Source organism: Sciurus vulgaris (genome assembly GCF_902686455.1).
Source record: "Sciurus vulgaris genome assembly, chromosome: 7".
NCBI lineage: Eukaryota > Metazoa > Chordata > Mammalia > Rodentia > Sciuridae > Sciurus > Sciurus vulgaris.
In genome coordinates, this window is record NC_136467.1 from 123,027,472 (window position 1) to 123,054,714 (window position 27,243).

The 27,243-nt window shown below is 59.3% G+C and overlaps 1 protein-coding gene across 4 annotated transcripts in view; it reads left to right on the forward strand.

The window, feature by feature from the left end:
• GRM4 (glutamate metabotropic receptor 4) overlaps positions 1-23,875 on the forward strand; it is a 106,794-nt gene extending 82,919 nt beyond the window's left edge. Inside the window, exons 7-12 of one of the 4 annotated variants that reach the window (XM_079147213.1) lie at positions 6,047-6,247; positions 6,474-6,610; positions 9,480-10,415; positions 17,104-17,350; positions 17,813-17,870; positions 22,923-23,875. In XM_079147213.1, the coding sequence (XP_079003339.1) occupies positions 6,047-6,247; positions 6,474-6,610; positions 9,480-10,415; positions 17,104-17,350; positions 17,813-17,823 (1,532 nt within the window). In that variant the 3' untranslated portion in view covers positions 17,824-17,870; positions 22,923-23,875. The remainder of the gene's footprint in view (positions 1-6,046; positions 6,248-6,473; positions 6,611-9,479; positions 10,416-17,103; positions 17,351-17,812; positions 17,871-22,922) is intronic. The other 3 variants (XM_079147214.1, XM_079147215.1, XM_079147212.1) reach the window with 3 other exon arrangements.
• Positions 23,876-27,243: the final 3,368 nt, after the last annotated feature.

A 27,243-nucleotide genomic window follows, 5' to 3' on the forward strand; every position in this document is an offset into this window, starting at 1 on the left:
AGCACAGAGGGACCTGTCGGGAGCACCCAGGAGGGAGCACCGTTAGGAGCCTGGACATGGGAATGTGGGGGGCAGGGCGGAGAAGCAGGGGCAGCAGGCACCTGACCGTGGCCTTCCGGAAGTGCAGGGAGCACCAGGGAGGCGGTGCACCCTCTGATGCGTGCTGTCCAGGAGCCAAGCCAGGGGAGGACTGGGGCTGGCCCATTGGACTCGGCCATTTGGGGTCCTCGGTGATCTCCATGGGCTCAGTGTCCTTGGAGAGGTGGACGCAAACTCCAGAGCTGGTCAGGAGAAAATGGAGCAGAGAAATCGCTGCCAGTGAACTGACGCAGCCTGGGAGAGGGACACATCTGAGAGGGCTCGGGGCTGCTGCTGCCTGGGGTGTCCTGTGGGGAGAGGCTCTGGGGCTGAGGCAGATGAGAGGTCTCAGAATCAGGGTGGGGCTGGGGACCATCTTTCCTGGGCACTGGCCTGGGTGGGTGTCAGGTGTGGCCTCTGACACAGGTATGACCTGGTGGCCCCAGGTGCCAGCTTTGCTTCATAGACAAGGACACTGATGCTCAGAGATGCTGGGGGACTCGCCAAACCCAGCCAGAGGTGGATAGAGGGGGTTCCAGCTGGTTCCAGGGTGCTTATGTCCTGCTTCTCGAACTGGGGTCTGTGGGCATCTAGGGACATATTCTTGAGGTTAGACTCTTCAGGGACTCGGGTGTTTCATGAGGATCCTTTTCATTTGCATTTTGATGGTATCCGGAAGTGACTTCTCTCAGCTCCAAAGTCACCACTTCCTTGCTGAAGTGATCATTTGGAAGTCACTGTCCGAGCTGGGACTTCGGCTTTGGAAGCCATCCCGGGCCCTATTTGTGGGAGTCTGCCAGAGTCGTTTAAATCCTAAAGGAACTTGCAGCCAGCTCAAGGTTGATGAGTGCCCGCTCCACCCCACAGATCTCTGGGGGTGTGATGATGAACCCTGAGAGGGCTGGGGACTGGTCTCCACCGGGTATATCAATTCAGCTCCCTGAGCTTTGGTTTCCTCATCCCTGAGACGGTAACCCTCTATGTTCCAGCTGTCCCCCCAAACACTGGGGTGCAGCATCCTCTGGGACAGGAAGGAGTAGGTATAGAGCTGAGGCTGAGTTTGGGGGTACAGAGCCGGGGATAAAGGAGACAGGGCTGAATAGCTTGGAGATACCCCAGGCTGGAAAGCAGATGGCTGGCTGGTGTCAAGGGGAGGGACCTGCGGAAACCATGGTGTTACTGAGAGCAGGAGAGTGACTGGCAGGGGAGCCCTGGCTGGGGACTTCTAGGAATTCTGGGTAGGATCGGGCGACGGTGATCGTGGCCTTGGGCAGGACTGGAGGGCCCTCAGAATGCCCTGGTGCGTCAGGGAGGACACTCAGCTGCAGCGGGAGGGTGGTGAAGAAGAGGGAGCCAGCCTGGGGGCAGCTGAGTCTGTCCCCTCTCTGTGCAGCCCACCCAGCTGGCCTGGAGGCCTGGTCCGTGGGCATTGGGCATCTGTGCCATCTCATGTCAGCCTGCGTGGGTTCAGCACTAAAGCCAGCCCGCGCCAGCCGCACAGGCAGGGGGTGGGGGAGCCACCATAGGGGGCAGGCGGCAGGGGCCGGGCATCTCCCAACAGAGGAGTGTTGGGCGGACGGGGAAGCTGGAGGCCACCTGTGCCAAGGTGTGGTTCTAGGGGGCCACTTCCTCATCTCGTTCAGTGCCCAGCAATCCCCCAAGGCCAGTGTTACCAGTCAGCCTCACGTCCTTGGAGGGGACGGAGGCTTCAGGAGACTATGCTACTTGGCCAGGGTCACATAGCTGGTCCCTGGGCCAGCTGTGCTTACTCTCCCCCACGCATCCTGGGACCCGCTGAACCTGCTCTCTGAAAGTTTGCTCAAGGGACAGAAACTGGTGTTTGTGTTTGTTTATTTGTATGTAAGTGCAGCTTCATACGTGTGGACGTGTGTGGCATGTACATCATCTACATTTGTTCTCACTCGGGAACATGTGTGTTTATGCAGATGCTGTCAGACCCTGGCCACTGTCCCCAGGCCACCAGCACTCACCACCCTGTGGGTGCCAGTGGACTTAATGCCCCTGGGGGCATTCCCAGCCTGAGACTGACCAGATGGGGCGACCCCAGGCGCCCTCTGTACAGTCTCTTGGAGGTCCCCAGCGGGACTGACCGCCACCTTCCTGGCCCATCTTACCTCCCTCTCCTCATTAGTGCATCTGTCATCTCTTCCTGAATAAGACACCTCCCTGTTGTTCTCGTCAGGACCAGCTGAGGGGCTGCCCAGCCTAAGCTGGTGGGCAGCTGGATGACCCCGTTTGTTTCGGGCTGGGTCAAGTGTGCTGCTGTGTGCGCGTCACATGTGTGTGTAGGGATGCCTGTGTCTGGCCATGTTGTGTGTATGGACTTCTGTAACTGTGTGCAGGTTTGCACATTTGCTACTGTGTGTGCGTAGATGTGCAGACGTGTATCTGTGTGGTTGTTTTGTGTACCTGGCGCGAGGCAGCTGCTTGGTCTGTGCTTGTGTGTACACAAGCAGACACCGGGCTGGGGGAGTTGTGGAGAGGTGAGGGGGAGACGGGAGGACTCTGATTATTTCAACCTTGAAAACTCATTTCAATTACAATTTACAACCTGCAGACAAAGGCTGCAGTCACCGTAGTAACCACAGCTCCAGGGTTTGACGGAGAAAATCCTCCCCGATGGTTCCCTGCTTGCTGTCACCTGTGGCGGAGCCAAACGCATCTCTGCCTCACTGTGCCCCGGGACACAATTAGGACATCTCCAAACTGTTGCTGCTGTCACCACCGCCATGTGTCTGGAATTTATCTCCTTCAATAGCTCTCAGACATGCGTGTCTTGCTGGATCCTAGAGCTGAGGGTCCAGGCCCCAGGACCCCATCCATCCATGGGAGAGAGTGTTCTGGGCTCCTTCCCTCCACTGCTGCCTACCATCTCTGGACCCGCAGTTGGGTCGTATTTCACCCCTGCTGACTCCTGGCCAGACAGTTGGGAGCAGGCCTGGACTCCCGGGGAAGGGGCCTGTTCAGGATATGGCGACTCTTTTGGAGTCAAGAGATTTGGGTTCAAATTCCCCCCACCCGGGAGTGCGCTGTAGCCTGACACTGTTGTCCTATACGGTGCAGCTGGGGGGCCCTGGGCCTGGAGTCCAGGGCTACAATTGGATTGAGAGAGAGAGAGAGAGAGAGAGAGAGAGAGAGAGAGAGAGAGAGAAGGGCATGCTCATGGCTTGGTGTCCCTTCGCAGGGCACTCACTCACCGGGTTGTCTCATGTGACCGGGCTAGCCTTGAGACAAAGTCAGGTCAAGGTGGGCAGGTGTGGAGGTCTCCAGAGTCCCTGGCAGGCACTAAAACAATGGGTTGGACCATCAGGAGGGCAGGCACCAGGCTGCTAAGGGCCCGCAGGACCCTTTCTGAGGAGCCACCTGGGGGGGGGGGGAGCATTTCCTTGGCAAGAATGTCCCTATGGGATGTCCACCCTTTAGCAGCACCCTGGTGGCTCTGTGAGCCCAGAAAGAGCTCTCGGAGGGACCCAGGAATGGATGCTTCAGCAGGGCCCTCTGAGGAGGGAGGAGAGCCTACTGCCAGCTTAGTGGGGGAACTGCGTCTCCCCAGAGGGGCAGTCAGCCTCTGTCACCTGAGGTGTCCTTGGCCTTTGGAGAGTGCTGCCTTCTGCCTGCAGTGGACGCAGGCTCCGCTCTGTCCCTGCTTAATTATTGATCTCTCTTCCAGCTGAGTCGGGTGTGGTGGGAGCTGTGGAGGAGCCGAGTGCCAGCCCCGGGGGTCAGGCCTGGGCCACGGAGCGGCCCTGGCTCCAGGCACTGCTTTCCAGGTGGCCCTGCCCTTTGGGCACAGGATCGCCCCCTCTTTCCCTCCGGCTCTCAGAACCTTGTGATCAGAGGCCTTGGACGAAAGGCAGGATGTGAGGCTGGAGGGTTTGTTTCATGTCGTCCCTTCTGTTCGTGCTTGACCTAGAAACAGCGCTGCAAAGCGAGAAGCATCACATCAGATGAGGGGTCTAGGTCAGAGGCCGTCCCAGGGGAGGCAGGGTGGTGTCCGGAAGCTGGGAGCCCTCGCCCAGTCGCCACAGGCCCCGCTCCCGGCTGTGTGACCTGGGCTTCCCTCTCCAGGCTGAGTTTCCTCATGCGTACGATGTCGGGGGAACAGATGACCCTGCCTCCCTAGCGTGGTGATGCCATGATTGATTTACGTGTCTGTTTATTTTGTGCAGAATGGGAAGTGGAACCCAGGGGTGCTCAACCAGCTGAGCCACACCCCCAGCCTTTTTATGTTTTTATTTTGAGACAGGGCCTTGCTGGGTCGCTCAGGCTGGCCTTGTACTTTCTGTCTTCCTGTCTCAGTCCCGGGGAGCTGGGAGTACCGGTGCCATTCCGCGATTTCTAACATCCACTTGGCAATCTGCGAATATCTAGCCTGAGCTTGGCTGAGCCTGGTGTGGGCTCCTGGCCGGCAGGTTAAACAGAGTGATCAGGCTAGCCAAAGGGTGACATGCCACAGCCCAGTCAGGTGGGGTAGTTTCGAGGGCAAGGCAGCAAGATGCCCAGCACCCGGGTCTGCCTCAGAGATGTCCAAGGCAGGGGATGGACACAGTGATTTCTGCCAACGCAGCCCAACCTGGTCCCCCCGTGGGAGTCTGGGAGGGGGGCTTATGAAGGTCAATTTCCTTCTCCTGTCCCTGAGAGGAGGCTGTGAGCTGTGCCGTGTGCAGAAGCTGTGGCCTTGGGAGTGAAGCCAGGCTTCTCCAGGGCTCTGTCCATCCTCTCTTGTCTTCCTGCCCCCATTTGCTCTCCTTGGGGACCCCAGCCTTCCTCTCCTCCTCTCCTCACTTGCCTGCCCACCCTTGCTGTCTGGTGTAGCAGTGCCTGAGTCCAGATCATGCTCTGCAAGGTCCTGCAGTGTTGCTCAGCTTTTCTGAGCCTCGGTTTCTCCATCTCTACAATGGATCGATGACTCAGTTCATTGTTGTGAGGATTCAATGAGTTAAAGCCTGTGGAGACTCAGCACAGGCCTGGCACATGGCTGGTGCTCATTAGGAGTTGGAAGTGGGAGTTGTTTATTATCACTATTATGCAGGGCCCCTGCTGGAACCGCCTCCTTCTCCAGGAAGGCTTCCTGGGCTGCTCCAGCCCAGGGACCCCTGTGGCCACCTCAGCAGCCTCCCTTCTGACCACTTGCACACAGCAGGACATGGTCACCCACTCTGCGCCCAGCGTTTCTGTGACTTGCCCCTCTGCAGCCTCGCCCTCGTTGGGGCAGTTATGATCCCCTTTCTACTGACAAGGATGCTGAGGCCTCTGGCAGCCCAGAGCTTCACACAGCCACAGAGCAGAGTTTGGGTGGGCACCAAGGCTGGGAGGCCAGAGCCCTGAGGCCCCAGGGGACCGTGGCAGGTGACAGTGAGGGTGTCACAGTGAGGTGGCCCCCTGTTTTGCCAAGTTCTCCCACCCTGGCTACTAGGGGCAGGTTGTTACTGAGGTGGGGAAGGAGTGGCCTGGGGTAATGGTGACTTCCGGTGTTCGGAGTGACTGGAAGCCACTGAGGCACCAGGAGACCAAACTCTCGGTCTCCCTAGGCCTCAGTTTCCCCACCATAGGGGAGCTTGGCATGCTCGGGCTGGAGCGGCTGTCCATGGTGAGCTGCTTTAGGGGTACTGCTACCCTCATGACAGGCAGTCCTGCCCAGGCTGTCCCCAGGTCTGAGAGGTGCAGCTGCTCCACAGCCATGGGGTGGCCAGTGACAAGGGCTGCCCTGGCTGTTCCGGGGTCTTGGAACCCCGGGCATCCTTGGTGCAGTGGCAGAAGAGTGGAGCCTCTCCTCTCCTTGGTACCTCTACAGGGCCAGCCCCGGGAGCGGAGCGCGCCTGGTGTGCCTGGACTAGCTGGTCACCCCTCCCGGCCCCAGCGGGCAGCTCTGGTTCCCGCTGGACCACTTCGAGGATGGGGGCGGTTATGGGGGCTCACGGGAGCCCTGCCCGGTGTCTCCTTGCAGATCGGGAGCGCATCGGGCAGGACTCGGCCTACGAGCAGGAGGGGAAGGTGCAGTTTGTGATCGACGCCGTCTACGCCATGGGCCATGCGCTGCACGCCATGCACCGGGACCTGTGCCCGGGTCGCGTGGGACTCTGCCCCCGCATGGACCCCGTGGACGGCACCCAGCTGCTCAAGTACATCCGGAACGTCAACTTCTCAGGTGGGGGCCTGCTGCAGGCGCTGCTCGAGGCTGGGTGTCCTGGGCCGTGGAGTCGGGGCAGGCATCCTGGGGCTCGGCGGGTTGGGAACGGGAGCCTCTTCAGATGCCTCCCAGAGGCGGGACCCCGAGGTGCTCCCTGGGGGGCAGGGCCTCCCAGAGATGTCTGCCCGAGTCCGTGACACCTCCTGCCTCTGCGTAGAGGCTCAGCAAGACACCCCACCCCCAGGCATCGCGGGAAACCCCGTGACCTTCAACGAGAATGGAGACGCGCCCGGGCGCTATGACATCTACCAGTACCAGCTGCGCAACGGCTCTGCCGAGTACAAGGTCATCGGCTCCTGGACTGACCACCTGCACCTCAGAGTAAGTGGGGGGCTGCAGGGCTCAGGCCATCCCAGCCTGTGGGTGGGGACCAAAGAGAGCAAGAGCAGTTGAATAACCCCGATGTGGGACCACGGCTGCCAAGCCCGGCCTCCTTCCCAGGGCCCCTCCTGGACCTGCACCCCAAAACAGAACAGGGTACCTGGAGTTCTGCTGCCCTTTCTGGGCTCTGTCCTCTCCCACAGTCTGGATGTTCCAGCCTGCTACCCAAGGGGATTCGGGGGTCCTGGACAGGCAGATTCACATGAACCGAAATGGCCAGAGGCTTGGTTGCAGGGGAGCATGGGGGAAGGTTGCGCCTGGACAGAGATGGTCTCAAGGCAGGGGCACAGGAGGGGCGCTGGGTTTCTGGCATTGACTTGGCCAGGGAGTGAGTCCACATCCCCTCAAGCAGTCATTTTTTCTGGGTGCTCCTAGTCACACGTTCCCAGCTCACAGAATGTCCCAGGGATGCGGTGGGTTTCCCTCTAGCCCTCAGTGTCCCTACCTGTGAAATAGAGATGCGTCTGGGAAGAGAAAGTGCCTGCAGTTCCTTCCTTAGGGACACCCTGTGGACTCTGTCTCTGCTCTGCAAGGGTAAAGGAGTGAGCTGTGCTCTGGTGGGCACAGTGTGACATCTTAAAGGGCCAGACTCAGGAGACTGGGTCCTAACCCGGCCTCAGCCCTTTCTTTCAGGATGCTGGGAGAGCTTCATCGTGTCCCCCTGTACCCTTCTGTGACACTCTTTTCCAGCTGGGAGCCCCCAGCCCGCAAAGCATCATGTAGTCCCTTCTAGGCCAGAGGAAAACCAGCCCCCGGGAGGCAAAGAAGCTGGCCACACAGCAGGCCACACAGCAGGGCAGGAACAGAGCCCCTTCCTGTAGGGAGGCTCCTGGGATGTGAGCAGAGGTGGAGCAGGGTGGTGGGCACCCGGGCAAGACGGCCTGAGCAAGGCCGTGGAGGTGTGTCTCCGTGGGTGCAGCGGGTTTCGTGAGCACCGCTGTGCACCAGAGGTTGTTCTGAGCATGGTGCTTCCCTGCACAGACAGCAGCTCTGAGGTAGGCACTGTCATTGTCCCCATTGACCAGGTTGGTAGCTGAAGGCAGAGGTAGGTGTGTGGGGGGTGGCTCTGGACTTCTCCCAGAGTATGAGGCCCCTCCTCTCAGCCTGGCCATCTCCATGGCCTAGCCCGGCGCAGCCCATAATGCCCTCCTGGTTCTCCGTTCTCCGCTTGCGTGTAGCCCGGATGGTGGTGAGGTGGTGGAGCTGATGGGCTGGCCTGGGCCCGGCCTGCTTTCTCCTTGAGTGGCTTTGCTTGGGCTGCGCTGTGGGCCCTCTGGGAGCCAAGGGGGAGGTGTCTGCTACCTGGCACTGCCTTCCTGCAGGGCCTGAGTGAGGGCCTCTCGTTATACTCCTTATAGTGCCTGAGCCTCACTGCCCAGTGTTGTTATCTTGCCACCCAGCCAGGGCAATAAATGCCAAGTCCTGTCCCCCCAGGGCTGGTATTTTCATGAAATGTTGAAATTACCCCATGATGACCCCCAAGGAGTCCTCTTAAGTAACAAGGGCAAGGTGCCACCCTACCTGCTACCACTGGGGTCAGATGGGAAAATGAAGGCCCCAGAGGCCAAGGTCTTACTCTGGGGTGCAAAGCCCCCCAGCCACAGAACGTGATCGCAGGACTTGACTGCCTTTGCCCTGGAGCCACAGGGTTTTCCAGAGCGTCCACCATCATCCTGTGAGCTGGGAGGAAGGTCTTCCCCTGAGGGGAACTCCAGTGAGCAGGGATTAGAGGGCTCTTCACGCCTACGGGGCTGCTGTGCTGGTCACTGCTGTCCCTCTGGCTGCTAGGATGACACATTTTATAATGCCCAGAGCCAGGGAACAAACTTCTTATTGAGATTTTCTTCCTGCTTGCCATGAGGCTGGCTGTGGCTTCCCTGCTACCCAGCCCTGCTGCTTTTCTCCACTTGGAAACCCTCTGGGCAGCCCTCAAACAACTGGTGACATTTCTCTGGGAAGGAGCCCCGGGCACAATGCAGCATCGGGCCAGCTGGGCTGCCCTGGGAAGTGGCTCCACCCACGGCTGATTCTCCGTGCATCAGGCTCCCGCGCAGTCAGGCTCCTTCCACCCAGTGCGGCCGCTCTGTGGGGCCACTTGCCTACTTTCCAGAACGTTGTAGCACATTCAGTAGGGTGTGACAACATTCTTGTGACTTCTTTGCTCCCAGCGTTTTCTCTCCAGAGACGTGGAATGTGAGTGGTGCTCATTTAGAGCAGGATGTAAAGAAACGCTAACCCCTGGGTGCAGTTCTGTGTCCTCTGATAAGATCTTGGTTCCTCGCTGCTCAGCACACTCCCTCTGCTGCGACAGAGGCTCCACAGGCTGAGCTACGGGGGCAGCGCACCTTCTGCCCTGATGTGCGCCCCGTCAAGGGGTGGGGGTCTTGCTGGAATCCAGAGGCCAGGTTAGGAGGCCTGGGGTGGGGCTGAAACGTGCATTTCCCACAAGCTCCTGGAAGGTGCTGCTGCTGCTGGCAAGGCCTAGGGTGCTGGGTATCAGGATCCTGAGTTCTCTGCCCTGCTCTCGAGGCTCTGCATGACACTCGTTGGTCACTGCTGCTCTCTGGGCTCAGTTTCCCCATAGGAGTTTTGGAATCATGTGGGAGGGATATCCCCTAGGTCAGTAGTGTCTGAGTCCCGCTCGGAGCTTGTGTAAATCCAGCTGTCAGATCCAGTAAGTTCCGGTGGGATCCAGGCAGCTGCACTGCCAACTAACTGACTGATGTAGGTGTGGGGCAGCCCTCCGTGGGGTGGGTGGGACGCTGGGTGGCCTGTCCTGAGGTCCGCTCTGCGGTGCTGTCATTGCCAGACAGAGCGGATGCACTGGCCGGGGAGTGGGCAGCAGCTGCCCCGCTCCATCTGCAGCCTGCCCTGCCAGCCGGGCGAGCGGAAGAAGACAGTGAAGGGCATGCCCTGCTGCTGGCACTGCGAGCCCTGCACAGGCTACCAGTACCAGGTGGACCGCTACACCTGCAAGACGTGTCCCTACGACATGAGGCCCACAGAGAACCGCACGGGCTGCCGGCCCATCCCCATCATCAAGCTGGAGTGGGACTCGCCCTGGGCGGTGCTGCCCCTCTTCCTGGCCGTGGTGGGCATCGCTGCCACACTGTTTGTGGTGGTCACCTTCGTGCGCTACAATGACACGCCCATCGTCAAGGCCTCGGGCCGCGAGCTGAGCTACGTGCTGCTGGCGGGCATCTTCCTGTGCTACGCCACCACCTTCCTGATGATCGCCGAGCCGGACCTGGGCACCTGCTCCCTGCGCCGAATCTTCCTGGGGCTCGGCATGAGCATCAGCTACGCCGCCCTGCTCACCAAGACCAACCGCATCTACCGCATCTTCGAGCAGGGCAAGCGGTCGGTCAGCGCCCCGAGGTTCATCAGCCCCGCCTCGCAGCTGGCCATCACCTTCAGCCTCATCTCCCTGCAGCTGCTGGGCATCTGTGTGTGGTTTGTGGTGGACCCCTCCCACTCGGTGGTGGACTTCCAGGACCAGCGGACGCTCGACCCCCGCTTCGCCAGGGGTGTGCTCAAGTGCGACATCTCCGACCTGTCGCTCATCTGCCTGCTGGGCTACAGCATGCTGCTCATGGTCACGTGCACCGTGTATGCCATCAAGACGCGTGGCGTGCCCGAGACCTTCAACGAGGCCAAGCCCATCGGCTTCACCATGTACACCACCTGCATCGTCTGGCTGGCCTTCATCCCCATCTTCTTTGGCACCTCGCAGTCCGCGGACAAGGTGCGTGTGGGGGCTGGGGAATGGGGGAGGCTGCCCCTGCTCGCTGGTGCCTCCTGCTGCCCTCTTCCCCTGGTTCTGGGTTTTCCTCCTCTCTTCCCCTTCCCTTCCCCTCCCTCCATGCCTGCCTGGCCCCTCCCCTCCATCAGCCTGGGGTGCTGCATCCCCTTCTGCCTTCTTTCTAGACCCTTCCCTCCCTTCCCTTTGTGACCAGCCCTGTCTTCTCTGGGCCTGCTGCTCCCTTCTCCCTCCTCCATCCACCTCACACATGATTCCTGTGGGTCTTGGAGGTGACATGTCTCAGGGATTCGTGTCCTCTCTAGCTGGCCCCAGGCTGCCCTGTGGTGCAGGAGTCTGGGCCCTGGCAGTGCCAGCTGAGGACTGTTTGCCTGGCCCAAGGTTGGCACACCCGAGGGTCCTGTGAGCTCCGCCCACACCCAACCCCGGCACTGCCTGGGTAACTGGGGAAGGCGCGTCATCTTGAGGGGTTGGGAGTCGCCGGGAGTGGCTGAGGCCAGGCATCATGGTGGATCCAGGCTCCCGACCTGGGCTCTGGTCTAACTGTGGGCTCTGGGCAAGCCAGCTGGCCTCCCTGGCTGGCTTTGTCATCATAGGTTGGGACCATGGTCCTTCTCCCAGGTGCTGTCACAATCGTGGGACATAGTGAGTGCCAAAGCAGTGCACACTCTCTAAGGAGTGGGAGCCGGGGACGCAGGGAGGGTGAGGGACCCAGCTCCTGTGTGAGCAAGACGAGGGCCCTGCAGGGAGGGCGCACCTGGACCAGGGTTGGGAGGATCCGCTGGCTGCGGTGAGCCCTGCGCCAGGTGAGGCAGGAGCAGGGGGCTGGAGGAGGTCACTGTTGTGATGGGGACAGGAGGTGCTGGCAGCAGAGGTGGTGAGAAGCAGGGGAGTCTGGGTGTCTGGAGATGGGGCCGTCGGCCTCTGAAGGACTGTGCCTGAGGAGCCCAGGGAGTCTGGGTTCTGGTCTGAGTGATGCAGAGGAAGGAGTTCCAGTGGACTGAGAAGGGGAAGGTGAAGGAGGCTGTGGGGCAGGAGCTGAGGTCTTTTGGACGTGCTGAATTTGGGACACCCACAGATGTCGAAGTGTAGCTGTCACATCAGCTGTGGGGAGGGAGGTGAGGTTCAGTGGGCACATACCTGGGGAGGAGCATTTAAAGCTGGGGGCCCAGGGCTGAGCTCCTGGGGATCCCTGGCCTTTAGAGAGGCAGCTGCAAAACTGCCATGGATGGGGTGCCTGTCATGTGCCAGAAACTAAACTTAATGGCCACCAGGCCCTAGAGCAGCCAGCAAGAGTAAGTATCACCATCACCACTTATAGACGAGGACACAGGCACAGAGAGGTAAAGTGACTTGCCCAAGATCACACAGCCAGTAGATGGCACAACTCTTTTTTTTTAAATTTATTTTTATTGTAAACAAATGGGATGCATGTTTCAGTTTGTAGATGGAGTAACAGCATACCATTTGCATATTCATATATTTACATAGAGTAATGATGTTTGATTCATTCCGTTATATTTTTCCTTCCTCCCCACCCCTCCCACCTCTCTTTTTCCTCTATACAGTCCCTCCTTCCTCCATTCTTGTCCCACTCCCACCCCCCATTAAGTGTCATCATCCGCTTATCAGTGAGATCATTCGTCTTTTGGATTTTTGAGATTGGCTTATCTCACTTAACATGATATTCTCCAATTTCATCCATTTGCCTGCAAATGCCATAATTTTATTATTATTTATAGCTGAGTAATATTCCATTGTATATATATACCACAGTTTCTTTATCCATTCATCAATTGAAGGGCATCTAGGTTGGTTCCACAGTCTGGCTATTGTGAATTGAGCAGCTATGAACATTGATGTGACTGTATCTCTGTAGTGTGCTGATTTTAAGTCCTTTGGGTATAGGCCGAGGAGAGGGATAGCTGGGTCAAATGGTGGTTCCATTCCAAGTTTTCTGAGGAATCTCCACACTGCTTTCCAGAGTGGCTGCACTAATTTGCAGTCCCACCAGCAATGTATGAGTGTACCTTTCTCCCCACATCCTCTCCAACACCTGTCGTTGCTTGTATTCTTGTTGATCGCCATTCTAATTGGGGTGAGATGGAATCTTAGGGTAGTTTTGATTAGCATTTCTCTTATTACTAAAGATGGTGAACATTTTTTCATATATCTGTTGATTGCTTGTACATCTTCTTCTATGGCACAACTCTTGATCTCTGTCTAGCTCAGGACTGTCCCACCCCCAACCCCCGCTGCCCCTGCACTGCAGCTCTGGACGCTTTCACCTGCCCTGAGACATCCTTGGTAGGTGCCCACTTTTTTCCCTCAAAGGCAGGAGCTGCGCCCTTCACCCTGAATCCCTGGGCTTGGCTCAGGCAAGCCTGTGCTGTGTCTTCCAGTGGTGGGTCTGGGAACTGGAGCGCTCCAAGACAGACTTCGGGGCTGTAGCGAGTGGCCTGAGGTCTGAGGCCAGGCCTGGCTTCCAACCCCATGCCTGAGCCAAATTGCTACCTCCCCAGCTCACGGCGGGATCCAGGTCTGTGGCCCCCACTGTGGGAGGCCCTCCTTGCTAAGGGCAGGTGTAGGCAGAGGCCCCATGTGCCTCCGTGCCCACCAGGCCTGTGGAGCTGGCTGGGTAGGTGGTCCCACCCGCCAGGAGGCTGGCAGCTTGAGAAGCATCCTGGGCAACACCGAGCGGCCCCTTCCTGTCCCCTAGACAAGCCAGGTCTGTGGCTGGCAGGGAGCAGCCTGGTGGGTAAGCCCCTTTCTCCACCTGGATCCCCTCTGGCTGCCTGCTGCACCCCTCCTCAGTGGGGTTCCTGTCATCCTAAGTATCAGGACCCCTCACCTCCAGGTGGTGGGCCTGGCCTCCCGGCCTGGCCTCCCTCCCCACCTGCCTCTGCTGTCTCTTCCTCAGGAGGCTGCCTCAGCACTGAGATGAAAGGAGCCCAGAATGATCCCTTCACAGACCCAGAGCAGGACAGACTTGCTCCAGGCCACGCAGCAGGCTGGACCACCCAGCTCTGTCCTTGAGGGTGTGGGCTGCCGTACCCGCCCTCTCCCTCTCTGAGCCTCTGGATGGCACAGTGGTGGAGATGCGCTTTGAAGTCCAGTTTAGAGGACTTCTTAGAGGCTCCTCTGGGCTGTGTCACTTGCACCAAAGCTAGAAAATGCCCCAGTGCAAGCTGCAGGTGTGGCTGCCGCGTGCATAGCCTTGTGCACATAGGTCAGTGGGGGTGGGCGGTCCTCAGGAGTTGTGGCATGGCTACAGAGGTGTGTGTGGACAGTCTGAAAGTGCCGAGCGGTTCCTAGCTGCTGGTGTGCAGACAGGTGTGCAGATGGAGTGTGTATTTACACAGTGTGCAGGCGTGTGGGTGTGGGCGTTAGCGAGTGTATGGGGGGGACTGCGCGCAGGTGTGTTTGGGTGCATCTGTGTGGAGTGTGCTGAATGAGGAACGAGTGTGCACCTGTGAGTTCAGGTGTGCACGTGTATACAGGGGCGTGTGAGGAGCTTCGTGTGTGCCTGGGGTGCCTGTGAGCTGTGTTCGTCCCCGGAGTGCAGGCGCTGGTGCGGAGTAGAGCTGTCTGTGCCGCTCTGCTGAGCAGGCGGATGGATTTCCCAGCATTAGCCTGGATTTCCAGGGCTGAACGCGGCAGCCCCGTGGCATTACCCGGCAGAGCCGTCCTGAGCGGGCTTTCTCCACTGCGTGGGGGACTGCTCAGCCAGGTTTGGGCAGGAGGTGGCCACGAAGGCCAACCAGGGTGTGGGGGCGTTCATTGTCTGGTTTGTACAGATTCTAAGAATCTGTGTCCCGGGGGGGTGGCCTGGGAAGAAGCAGAGAGAGGCAGAGCTCAGCCCCTCGCCCAGCGCCCAGCCCCTCACACCCTGTGCCCACCAGGCTACTATGATCCACACAGATGGCTGCTGCTTTCTGTGTCCCTGTCCTCCATCAAGCCCAGTGTGGACGACCTCCTTCACTCTGGGAGCCCGCGTCTGGTGAGGCTCAGGCAGGGCTCCTCATGGAAGGTGGAGTGTGACCGGGTCGTGGCCCACTGGAAGCAGGGCGGGAGATGAGCCATGGGAGAGGGTGAGGTCACCGCCCTCTAGTGGTCGCCTCTCATTCTGCCTGCCCTAGGACCCTCCTGGTGCCCGGGTGCAGCCCCTCAGGGGTGGCTGCTGGTTCTTGGGACCATTGCCTCCTGGCGGCCATGTGCACCTTCTCACAGGGATGTGGGAAACGGTGCAGGAGCCAGAGGCGGGCTCCAGGGACCTGGGGGAGGGCAGCCCTTCTGCTGCGCACAGTGTGGGGGTGGCTAATGGAGCCTCCAGGGCTCATGGTGGTGCCCAGCAGGTTAGAGGGTGCCTTCGCTCTAGTTTGGTCCATTTGTGCCCTTCCTGTGTTTTGTCTTCAGAAAAGCTCTTGTGCTGGAAAACAGCAGTGCCGAGGACTATGACAGGCTCGGGGTTAGCGCCACCATTTTCAGGGCCCTTTGGGCAGAAATGATTCAGAATTCAAAATGGCGGCAGCAGGGCATTTAAAACCACTTGTGGGCCCTTCCAAGCAACAGTCCCCATGACGTCAAATCTGCCTGTTAAGGTGGGGACTGCTGTGTCCTGAGAGGGGAGGAGACTTGCCCAGCACCCACTATGGGCCAGGACAGAGTGGCACCTGGAACCCAGCCCCTGACCTCTAACACAGAGCGTGTTCACTGCAGGGGTCACTCTGCCCAGAGAGGCCTCTATCCCAACGCCATACGGGCTCAGGTGCAAGCCATTGTCGCATCAGCAAGGTGCAGGCAAGGATGTAAGATAGTTACCTGGCCTGGAACACACCACCTATATATACCCAAGAACCCTCGGTGTGAAAGCAGAGCCAGCCCCTGCCCTCAGGGAACCTCTAATTCAATAAGGGAGACCTCCCAGTCTGGAGGTAAAGACCCAGATGACAAGCCAGTTCTCAATTGGCCCAGCCTGCCAGCCTGTGCTCCAAGGGTCTGTGATGCTACTCAGGAATCCGTCCCCCAGGACTACCTGGCACCTCCGCCCACTGCCTGTCCTGCTGGGAGAGGAGCTATGTGTCTGAGTGAGCACAGGTTGTGTTTGAGGACTTGGACGGGCCTGTCTGTGTCGGGGGGCACCTGCTTACCGGGGGACAGACAAATTTCCCCTGGGCCTATGACTTTGTCCAGAACAGTGGAACAGCCTCTCCATACCTGCAGCCTCCCTGATGGAACTTGGATCTATCTGGGCTGCGCCAGCTTGGAGGACTGCCCTCTCCTGGGCTTGGGAGCATGGTGGCTGTGTGCCATGCCTGCAGGTCTCACCTGTTTCAGTTCAGCACCTGTAACCACTGAAAGCAGGTTCCATGTGGCCTTGCCATTTGTGCTTGGGTAACATCATAGTTTGGGTAGGGGCTATCACCCCAGTGCACAGATGGAAAAACTGAGGTCTGGAAAGGACGGACTCGTCTCTCAGACCCTAGAACTTCCAGGGACTAGTGGCTGGGAATTCAGGCCTTCTGCTCCAGTGTCATTAGGCACTTGTGAGGCTGGGGCAGGACACAGGGAGGAGTATAACAATGGGACATCTGGCCCCTACTTCAGGGGGGCCACCGATGGGGCCAGGGCCCATGACCTCAGGAAGCCAGTCCAGAGCTGTGTCCTGCACTGCTAGTCTGGGTACACGTGAAGGATGTCACTGAGGGATCAGGGAAGCCTTCCTGGAGGAGGCAGCACATCAGCCAGCCCCTTAGGGGCCCATCTGATGGGAGGGTGGGGCACTTTGGGCTCCTCCCCACCCTGACCTGGGAGGCACAGCTTCAAAGCTTTGGTCTTCCCTGGCCCCAGCCTGGCTGAGGGAGGCCAGAAAGGCAGGCAAGGCCTGCAGGCCCTGGAGGGAAGGGTGGGCAAGGGAGCCCCAGGTGGGGGCAGTGGGGATTGCGGGGCCCCTGCCTAGAAAGCGCCACTATTGAAGAATGGATTATCTGACACCTAGATTAATGGGCTTTCATTTTACTAAACATCTGTCACCGTTAGCGCTGGCGCACGAGCGTGAAATGAGCTTTGACTGTGCTGCCACTGCTGTATTGTGCCCGGTGCTGTGGGTCCCATGCCAAGGGCCGGCTCTGCACAGGCTGGCTCGTGGGGAGGAAGACAGTCACTGAACGAGGGGCTGGTCTGAGGGTGGTGGCACGGCCACTGGGAGTCATTTGAAGGTACCAACGTGTGCTCCTCTCACCCTTGGCCCTGTGTGGGGGACCACTGCTGAGAAGGTCAGCTGTGGTCCCATGAGAGGCCCCTTCAAGGATGTCCCCCCAGTTAGAATACAGCCACGGCAGACGCTGGCATGGCGCTCCGGTGCCAGACAGCGTTCCCACGCTCTTAGCATTAGCTCAGGTGGTTCTCCCAGCAGCCCCATGGGGTGAGTGCTGTGATTATGGTGTCCCATACCGCACATGAGGAAACCCAGGCACAAGGACATGCCTTGTCCAGGATCACAGCTGGAGCTGCGATTTGCATCCAGGAACTCTGGTCCAAAGTGCCAGTTCCATACATGACTCCCAGCTGCCTGAAGCCAGCAGACGCAGACTCGGGGTGGGTTCTGGGCAGGGTCGGGGCCCATGAGATCTGGGCGGAGCTGGCTCTGACGCCGCCAACCGGCCACCTGCAGTTGTACATCCAGACGACCACGCTGACGGTCTCGGTGAGTCTGAGCGCCTCGGTGTCCCTGGGAATGCTCTACATGCCCAAGGTCTACATCATCCTCTTCCACCCGGAGCAGAACGTGCCCAAGCGCAAGCGCAGCCTCAAAGCTGTCGTCACCGCCGCCACCATGTCCAACAAGTTCACGCAGAAGGGCAACTTCCGTCCCAACGGGGAGGCCAAGTCAGAGCTCTGCGAGAACCTGGAGGCCCCGGGTGAGTGTTGGCCCCGCCCCTCGGGCCTGCCCCGCCCCTTCTGGGGAGTTGCACTCCCAGCCACGCCCCCTCGCTGCTGGTCTGGGGGCGGGGGACACCTGGAGAACCCCAGGGCCACAGGTGAGCAGCACTCCAGAGGGAGCTCAGGGAGAGCTTGGGCATCAAGTTAGAGCCGGTTCTGTCCCGCTCCCTCCTGGTGGCCTCGAGAGAGCCCGAGTCTCCCCAAACCCAGAACTGCCCACACCCTTCTGCCTTGGTCTTGCAAGAGGCCATGGAGGCATCTGGTAATGTGGGGTGTGAGATCCCGAAATTTCCCTGTCCCGGGTCCACGTCTCAGCCTGTGCCCTTCCAGCCCTTTGGGGAGGACGGGTTGTCTCAGGGGTCCCCACCACTGGCCGTTTGGTAACCTGGGAGGGGCTCTGGTGCCAGAACAGCTGTAACACCCCGCTTGGCTTTGTCCAGCAGCCCCCTAGCAGGGCCCTGAGAGATGGGGACCCAGGACATGGGCCGGCCAGGACAGGTGAGTGAGGGGTGGGCTGGGGCTTTGGGACCTACAGAGGCTGAGGTTCTCAGGTGGCAGCATGTCCCCAGGGGTTTGTTAGGAGGCTCAGCAGAGGAAGATGATGCTTTGGGAGGGGGTGAGCTTTTCTCCAGGATGAGAAGCCTCAGCAGCAGAACCCTCCCGCAGACCCAGAATGACCAAGATGGAAGCAAGTGGAGACCTCATGAGGGGTGGGCCCAGGGTGAAGGACTGCGCCAGGGAGGCAGCAGGGCCCGCCTTGGCCAACTTCACTCTCCCCACTGGAGCCAGCCCCGCTGGGTGTGAGGAGTTGAGGCAGCCAGGAGGCGGGGCAGGGTTCGAGGACCAGGCAGGACAGGGCCCAGTAATCATGGCTGCCAGTTCTGCAGCCCCTGCAACGGGGCCACACCTACTCCCTGCTGCTTCCATCCTGCAAACACCCCGAAGGCGGGGCTTCATATTGTGCAAAAAGTGAGTCAGATGAGGACCAGAAGGAGGTGAGGGACTCCCGTGTCACAGAGCCACCTGCTGCCTCTGCCTTCTCAGACAGGTGGGGTCCTCCGTCCCGGGCAGCCGCGGGGCCTCACCGGGCCTCACTCCCAGCTGCTCTGGGGTCGGTGGAACAGAGGGGTGGCTGTGGTCACCCAGACCCACTGCAGGTCTTGGGTCCCTCCCTGGACCCAGATGGCTCAAATGGCAGCTCCTCCTGCATCCTCCCCCCACTCAAGTCATGAGAGGCTTCTGTTAGGCCGGGGTGAAGAGCCCCTTCCTCAGAAGTTTCCACCTTGAGGGGCCTGGGAAGGAAAACTGCTTCCTCCCTCTAGGGCTGGGCAAAGTCCAGAAATGGACTTTTTTTTTTGGTGTGGGGATTGAATCGGGGGGTGCTTAACCACGAAGCCACATCCCCAGTCCCTTGTATTTTAAGTTTTGAGGCACTGTCTCGCTAAGTTGCTTAGGGCCCTGCTAAATTGCCGTGGCTGGCTTTGAACTTGTGATCCTCCTGCCTCAGCCTCCAGCCCCTGGGATGAAATGGACATTTTTGATGGCTGCAGGGCAGGTATGGGCTGGACCACAGGGAGGCCCTTGGTTGGTCATTCACCTCGCAGTCAGGAGAAACAGGAGACTTTTCTCCCCAGGCTGTCTGGGTGGGGCAGCACCTCCTGCCTGGCCCATCCTGTGACCTTGGATGAAGCATCTTCCTTTCCTTCTTGACCATGTTTAGTGTGTTGTCAGAATAAACTGTAACTGAAAAGGAGGCAAGTCTCTTCCCACTTCCAAATGGGACTTTTCACCGTTCAGAGTCCTTCCCCCTACTGAGTGATCTTCACAGCAGTCCTCAGAGGCCCTCGTTTTGGGGGTTTGATTCTGAGTTGAGGCTCAGACAGGGTGAGTGCCTCTCCTGAAGTCACACAGCAAGATTGTGACTAGCTGACCCCACCATGGTGTCTTTTCCCTGGCTCTGACTCACGTGGCCTTCCTCTGGCGGTCCCCACCTTCTATGTGGAGCAGTATACCTGGCTTCTGACACCCCACCCCCCTTTAACTGATACTCTCGTGAGTCTAAGCTACTGAACCCTGGTTCCCTCTGGTCCTCCCCTCCTCACCCCACTATGACCCTGGCCCTGCATACTAAGATGGTAAGGGGCAGAGGGTGCTCACAGGACTCCCACTCCGGCTGCTCTTGTCTACCTGGGTGTCCAGAATCCCCAGGGAAGACCTGGCCAAGCCTTTCTATGCTAGCAGGGACCCCCTTCCTGCACTCCGTCTGTTTCCCTCCTTCCCGTGGGGACTTGTGCATCCCAGGCCTTTCCCGTGGGGGGGCGGGGGCAGATCGGCTCTGGGCTTGGGCTTTACCCCAGGGCTCCTGAGGACTGCATCAGCCCCTCCCAGAGGGGGACAAATGGTGCTGAGACGGGCCAGAGGGACCCTCAGGGCAGGGCCTTCACGGGGCTGTCAGGGCCCACAGGACGTCGTCCCCTGTGTCTGGCAGTGGGCGCAGCATCCCAGCCCTTGCTCCTCCGAGGGCAGGCTGAGCGCTGGCACCTGCAGAGGAGGCCGAGGTGCCCCAGCCCCCACTGTCTCTCAGGGCCATGGAGGCACCGAGTGAGGGATTCCCAGGACAGCCAGGCGGGGAGTTTAGGCAGGAGTGGGGAGGTGTCACTTCTGTGGAGCAGGGACATTTCTCACTCTGTCACTAGCAGGCCACGTATCTTTAAACAAACAACAAAATAAATAATTGAGGGGCCTGATTGCAGGCAGATCGGGCTCAGGGACACGGCAACAAATGGGGACTGTCAGCTTGTGCCTTGTGCCACCGGCTAATTGTTATCTGAGCCTCCAGTTCCTGGAAGCCAGCGAAGAGGCCTGTCATCAGCAAGGGGTGACTGGGGGCCTCTGCCACACTCCTGCCCTTCCACTCTACGGAGGCTCTCCCCCAGGCTCACTGTCCCCGTCTTGTCCTTGTCCATGTAGTAACTTCAGCCGCCCTCTGCCCAGTGTTTTGTAGGGATTAGAGGGTTTTTCTTCACCCTTGGTTGGGAGCCAGCTGCAGGGTTTATTGTCACCCATTTATAGATGAGCAGAGTGCACCCCTGAGAGGGTCACTTTGTTGGACAGTCTATGGCAGATGCTAGCAGTGAGGCCAGGGCTCCAGCTCCTGGGTGGAGTCTTGATTTGAGCTTCACGTGTTGCTCAGGGGGCCCCAGGGAGACTCACTGCTCCCATTTTCTGAATGGTGAGACTGAGGCTCGCCTGAAGAACTTGGGGCCCTGGCTTGTAGCTGAGGGCTGAGTGGCCTCCGGGCTCCAGAGCCTGTGAACTGGCCTTTCTAGAGGAGACCATGGTGGGTTTAGGGGAGAAGGCCCAACTGTCCCCGTCCTGTGTGCTGTCCTGGTGTGACAGCCTGGGCTGGCATCCCCTGCAACAGGGGGTCTGGCTCCTGTTGAGCTTTTCTTCCGCCTCTGAGCTGGACCTGCTGGAAGGTTTTACAGGCTTGGAAACTCCATTTTTCAGCTCCCCCAGGGGTGCTGGAGCCCTGGGGTGCAGCTTCTCAGAGCGGGGCCCACAGGCAGCCATTAGCAGAGCCAGCTGCAGGCTCTTTCTGGTTGTGGGGATTGGGTGTGTGAAGGTGGAGGGGGTGTTGACAGCCCCTCAGGAAAAGAAGCCAAAGGGGCCATGCTACTCGCTCTTGCTACAGGCAGGGAACAGGCCCAGCCAAGGAGGGGGGCGGGCCTGCAGGAGGGTGACTGACTGCAGGACAGTGACTGACTGCCCATCCTCTGCTTGAATACTGCTGCGTGGAGGGAGCGCGGGCCCAGCTCTGGCCAGGAGAGAGTTGTTCCTCCAGCCAAGCTGAACTCCGGTCCTCCTGCCTCCCCGCTGCCCCCGACCCCACTCGCCCTTCCCCTTGAGTCTGCTTCCTGCATATGTGATGGACCCCATGGGATACAGCAGTCTTGCCTGTACTTGTTTGGTTATGCTGCTGTGACAAAGACGTCCCAGACAGAACAGAGGCTCAAGTCAGACAGATGTCTGCTTCTCTGTGCCCTAAGTGTGCCTGATGGTGGGCAGGGGTGGGGCCCAGGTTCCTCCCATCTTGTTCTGTCAGCCCCAGGGGGTTGAGGCTGGCTTACCTGTGTCCATTCTAGGAAGGGAAAAGAGGAAGTACAGGGGACACACTGTGCTTTAATTAAACCTCGGAATTTGCACAAAGTCCCCTCACTCATCTCATTAGCAAGGCAGTAGCCTTCGGAGGCCCCACTTAGCTGCAAGGGATGCTGGGTAGTGTAGTCCTCCATTTGGCAGTCTTGTGCCCAGTGAAAGTGGGCAAGAGCCCCGGGGACATCTTGCAGACCAGCACACTGGTCTCCCAGCTTCCTCTTCTCTAGGCCAGATGCTCCCTTCTGGGTCAGCTGATGTGCTTCCTTTTCTAAGCTGACAGGACCCCAGCAGAAGATCAGGGCAGCTTCCTCCCTCTGAACCTGCAGACTGGCCCCTGGCAGGCAGGAGTGTGGCCTTTGCTTACTGACCACTCAGGACAGACCCTACACCCTGGCAGGACAGGACAGTGCCAAAGGTCTGGCCAGACCCTCATTCCTCTGGCTGTGGTTCCTCAACTGTCAAATGGGGCAGCACCTCTTTGGCTGTCTCACAAGCTGCTTTGAGTTCTGTACTCCAGTGTGGCAGGGGACACTCCTGTGAGCTGATGTCAACATCTGGCTTTAGCGCTGACACTGGGCTGGGCCCTGTGGGAAAGGGCCCCAAGAGGCTGTGCCCAGGACACAGGGGATTCCCAGAGGTTCCAGCCCATCCCCAGTTGTGGGTTAGAAGTCAGAAGTGATGACGCGCAGATAAGGAGGTCTCAAGACTTGGGGGTGGGGGGGCAGGAGCACCAAGAAATGGAAGGGCACATGCTCAGAGCTGTGGGGGCCAGGGGACTGTGGTTCCCTTGGGCAGAGGGCCACATCAGTCCTGCGCCCCAGTTTCTCCTGGAGCAAGGCCCCTCTGGCTTTCATTGTTTCCTCTGTCCCTGTTCCCGCTTGTTCCCTGGCCACCGTCCTAGTGTGCTTAATGCATATTCCTCACACGCTCTTCCCAAACGTTTGCAGTTGAACTTCTGAGAGACTTCCCTTTGACACGGCTTAAGGTTATATAGCTATATCACAAACAAAAATAATCACTTTAGTGTGCGATGGAGTTAGGCAGGGGCAGTGGCTCTGGCCTTCAGAGGAACTGGGGTGTTAAGGGCGGGGTCATCTCTGGATGGCAGAGTGGAGCAGGAGGGTCCTCCAGGACAGCAGCCCGGGCGGGGAAAGGGTGTGGAGGTGGAGACCCCGTGTGGGGAGAGTGGAACAGGAGCTGGGAGCAGGGACAGGGTCAGCAGGAGAAGCCGAGGTCAGCTGGGTGGAGCTGGCATGGGGCCTGGGCATGTGGGTGGGCTGGGTGCCATGGGTGGCGGAGGCACGGGTCTTGTGCAGGGGGCGCCCGTGTGGAAGGATGGCTTGAAGAAGGCAGCCCCTGACTCCTGGCTCCTCCTGGTCTCTCTCCTTCCAGCTCTGGCCACCAAACAGACCTACGTCACCTACACCAACCATGCGATCTAGCTAGGCCGCTGGAGCCAAGCGGATGAGGAGGAACCACGCCCCCTGTGGATGGTGCACCGGGCCAGGGCCGCTCCTGAGGGCCCAGCAGATGTCCTGCCTGCCCGTGGGTGCCCACGGATGTGGCTTGGTGCTGAGGACAGTGGAGGCCCCGGCCATGATTACTGGGCAGCCTGGGCAAGCTGGGTGGGCAACCGGAGGAGGCGGTGGGGCTGGGGCAGCCTCAGGCCACCGTGACAGCCTGTGTCTTGGATCATTGCCCCTCCCGGCCCTGAAGCACAGGGGCTCAGATGGTGGGCCCGGCGCTGTTCTCTCCCTCCGTCTGTCTGTCCCGTTGGCGACCTTCTCAGTCTGCCTCCATCCCGTCTCTGCTTTCTCTTCTGCCACCGTCTCTTCCCTCTGCCGTCCCAGTCTTCTGAGTTCTCAGCTGCCTCTCTGCCTTCTCTTTCTGCTCCCCCATCTGCTCTGTCCCACTCCTGCTTCCCTCCTGGTCCTCCATGTCACTTACACATTTTTCTTTCCTGTCCCTCTCATCTTCCTCCGGTCTTCCCTCCTCTCTGCCACCCTTTTCTGAGCCACGAAATCTTCCATGTCACAAAAGAGAAAAAAGGAAAAAAAAAAAAAAAATCAAAACGCAAAAAAGCCAAAACAAAAACAAATCTCGAGTGTGTTGCAAAGTGCTGCGTCCTCCTGGTGGCCTCTGTGTGTGTCCCTGTGGCCCGCAGCTTGCCCGCCTGCCCCCGCCCGTCTGCCACGTGTCCTGCCCGCCTGCCCGCCTGCCCCTCCTGCCGACGACACGGAGTTCAGTGCCTGGGTGTCTGGTGACGGTTATTGATGACAATGTGTAGCGCATGATTGTTTTTATACCGAGAACATTTCTAATAAAAATAAACACATGGTTTTGCACCTGGGCTCCATCCGCTAAGGGCCCGCGGTGGGACTACTGGCTCAAGCCACAGCAGCAGGCCGGAGTTAGGAGGTACTGGGGGAGGGAAATGCAGGGCCCCGGGGCTGCGAGAGGCTGCTCCCCGGGGTGGGGGTGGAACCCGGGGTGCTGCGCAGAGCCTTGGGTGTGGAAGGGCCGGGGTTCCAAATGAGGAACAGGGACATTGCAGGAAATTCCTGAAATTGGCACCTGGTGGTCCCCTAGTTAAGGGGGATGCTCTGTCCCCTGCCCCATAGCCCTATGAGGATGCTGCCTCTGTCTCCTCCTGTGCCTCCTGCCCTCACCCTGGGACCCCTGACCAGCCCACAGTCTGAACCTCTCCTCTTCCTCCTTTTGCCCTGGAGGAACCAGTCCTAGGGCTGCGGGTCCCAGCCCTGAGCGATGCATCCGAGGCCTGCCTGTGGCATGTGTGCGGACCCTGGGCACACGATCGGGTGTGGTGCGAGGCTCACCCCAGTTGTGTCTGTCTGTTCCAGTCACACCTCGTGTGTGCTCCTGGGCCCTCCTGTTTTGAGCTCCCGAATATGGGGTGCAGGGTGCTGGTTTCTGTGTCTGTTTAGACCCGAGAGGGTGTGAGTCTGCATCATGCCCACATCTTGAGGACGCCTGTCCCAGGGTGGTGGTACGCAGGCTGGTTTGTGTCGCTGCGGCTCGCTCCTCAGCAGGTTGGGAGGTAGGGAATAGGGGTGGCTTAGGGGCTGGGCTCTGCCAGCAGAAATTAGAGCCAGCGACACAATGAGGCCACAGCCAGCAGCTGGAGCCCAGGGTGCCTGTGCTGCCCCCTCCCTCCTCCATAGCCAGCTATGGCCACGGGACTGGAAGAACCTGGGCAGGGACCAGGGCAGGGACCAAGTAGCTGTGAGGCTGGGACACTGATGGCGCCAGGTGTTACTGCCCCTCGATGAGGTTGCCCTTAGTCCAGGGGTCTCACACAGCTGTGCTCAGGAAAATTCTCGAACCACAGGGTCTGTGCACTTTGCACATGCTGTCAGTGTCTGTGCAAGGGCGGGGAGGGGGTGTCTGCGGATCATCTTGCTTGTGCAGGATTGTCCCTGAGACCTCAACCCCGAAGAGTCCCCCAGTGCTGCGGCCCAGGCAGTGAGAACAGGTTGCCAGATCAAGGTATTTGCCAGAAGCTTTCAGGGTAGTCTTTGCAATGGCAGGGGGAGGAGGGGTTGGACACAGAAGGGCAGTGACCAGCTTTATCCCGGGATTCCCTGTAGCACCCAGGTCTGGGTGCCTTGTCCCTCTGTCCACGCCCCTCGTGAGGTGACTGATGCTCTGAGGCTCAAGGCTAGGTAGGCAGGGATCTGGTGCAGCCACGGATGTGATTAGCCCAGGAATGCCCCCCTCTGAGGGGCCCACATCTAGGTTCCAGGGGAGAATCAGGGGTGCTGCCCATGGGCTCCCTCAGCGCTCGGTGGGCAGGGAGACTGAGAAGGAAGCCGAGGCCAGCACCCACAGTCTCTCCCAGAGGGAGCCTATGGAGGACCTGGTGGCGTGGTGGGGCCTAGCGGTGGGGGTCAGAGAAGGTGGGGGCAGCTAGGCCCAAGGGGCTTCAGTCCTCTGTCAGCCGGGAGAAACAGCCCTGCCCTCAGGGGGCTACCCATCTAAGTAAGGAGGCAGTCCCCAGGAAGCCACTCTGAGTGGAGAAAGGCTGATGTCCCAAAGCCAAGTCAGTACGGCAACAAGGTGGGTTAAGTAGGAAAGCCTTGGGGGGTGGGTTTTGAGTCCCCAAATATGGGGTGCAGGGAGTGTACAGGCTCCATGGCTGAGGACAGGGACCCGGCAAGTCAGCCCTGCTCAGCAGGACAAGAGCGGGGGGCGGCCCCGCCCGTTGTCTGGAAGGCACAGCCGGTGGAGCCGAGGCTGGGCTGAGGTGGGCGGGGGTACCCGCTCCAATGCTGTGGTGGGAGTCCTGTGGGTGCTTCCTGGGCCAGGTGGCTGCTCCCATTCTAAATTACTCATGCCCAGTCTCACAAAGGACACCCAAAGAGGTGGACAGTTCTCAGGGTCTTTAGGACTTTATATTTCAATAAAATGGGGATTGAAAGATGGACAGGAGCCGGCAGCACCCAGAGATCTTTGCTCTGTTCCAGAGGCGGGGAGTCCCTCTGGGCTCAGTGCGCTCTCCTCCCCAGGGGCCGTGGGGCTCCATAAGCCAAAAGGATTGGGCTGGTGGGAATTCTACTTCACGGTGCACTTTCTTTTCTTTCTTTCTTTTTTGGTAGTGGGTACTGGGGATTGAACCCAAGGGTGCTCAACCACTGAGCTACATTCCCAGTCCTTTTTATTTTTAATTTTGAGTCAGAGCCTCATTAAATTTCTGAGGTTGGTCTTGAACGTGCAGTCCTCCTGCCTCGGCCTCCCGAGTGGCTGGGATTTCAGGCCGCACCGCCACGCTCGACCTTTGCAGTGTACTTTCTGACACGTGGGGAACGTTTAGGCAGTATGAATGCAGGGGTCTCCCCAGGACAACACATCTGGACCCCCATGGGTGCCAGTGAGCATGCTCTCAAAGCTCCCCAGGGAACGGACTGTGTGCCCAAGTGGGCCGGGTGGGGGCCAGACCTCAGGGTTTGTGAAGACAAGGAAGGAACACCAATGTCCCCTCACCAGCTTGTCTGGGACTTACCCCCAAGACTGGACTGCTAGCAGTTCAAGCACAAGCCCATAAGCTGCAGACCACTGGCACCCAGGACACCTGTGCAGATCTCCTGGGATCCTGGGGCAGAAGCAGTGGAAGAGCTGGAGACCCAGGTCCCTTCCAGCCCACCTGGACTGGTTCTGGGTTCTCATGTCTGTGGTCTGTCCCTCCTATGCTGCCTTCTGAAGCCCTGGAGGTAGAGGCAATGTGGGATGGAGGCCTGGAGCCAGCCTCTCTCTGTGTATCAGCACCATGCCTGGCCTCCAACCCCACCAAGGGGTTGGAAGGCTCCAGGCAGAAGCTCAGCCTGTGCTCCCGGTGGCCTCCCGGCCCCTCCTCCCAGTCCCTGGCTCCATCTTCCCACCAAGCACTGATGGGAAACTGAGGCACCCTCGTAGAAACCGAGAGCTCCTCCTGCCTTTCTGTCCTGTACCACCCTGGCTGCCCCCGGGGCTTGGCCCTGACACTCGGAGCCTCCTAGGGCTCGGGTCTCCCCTGGACAACCCAGCACCAAATGGCACTCAGCGCCCCAATCTCCCTTCAGTTGGCAAAAGCAGCAATTAGCATCTAATGAGGTTTCTTGCTTTATTTTTAGGGAGCCTCCGAGGCCCTGCCCGTGTAACTCAGCCCGCCTCGCTCGGCAGATAATTAAAGCATGTCACCATAATTTGCCTCTATTTT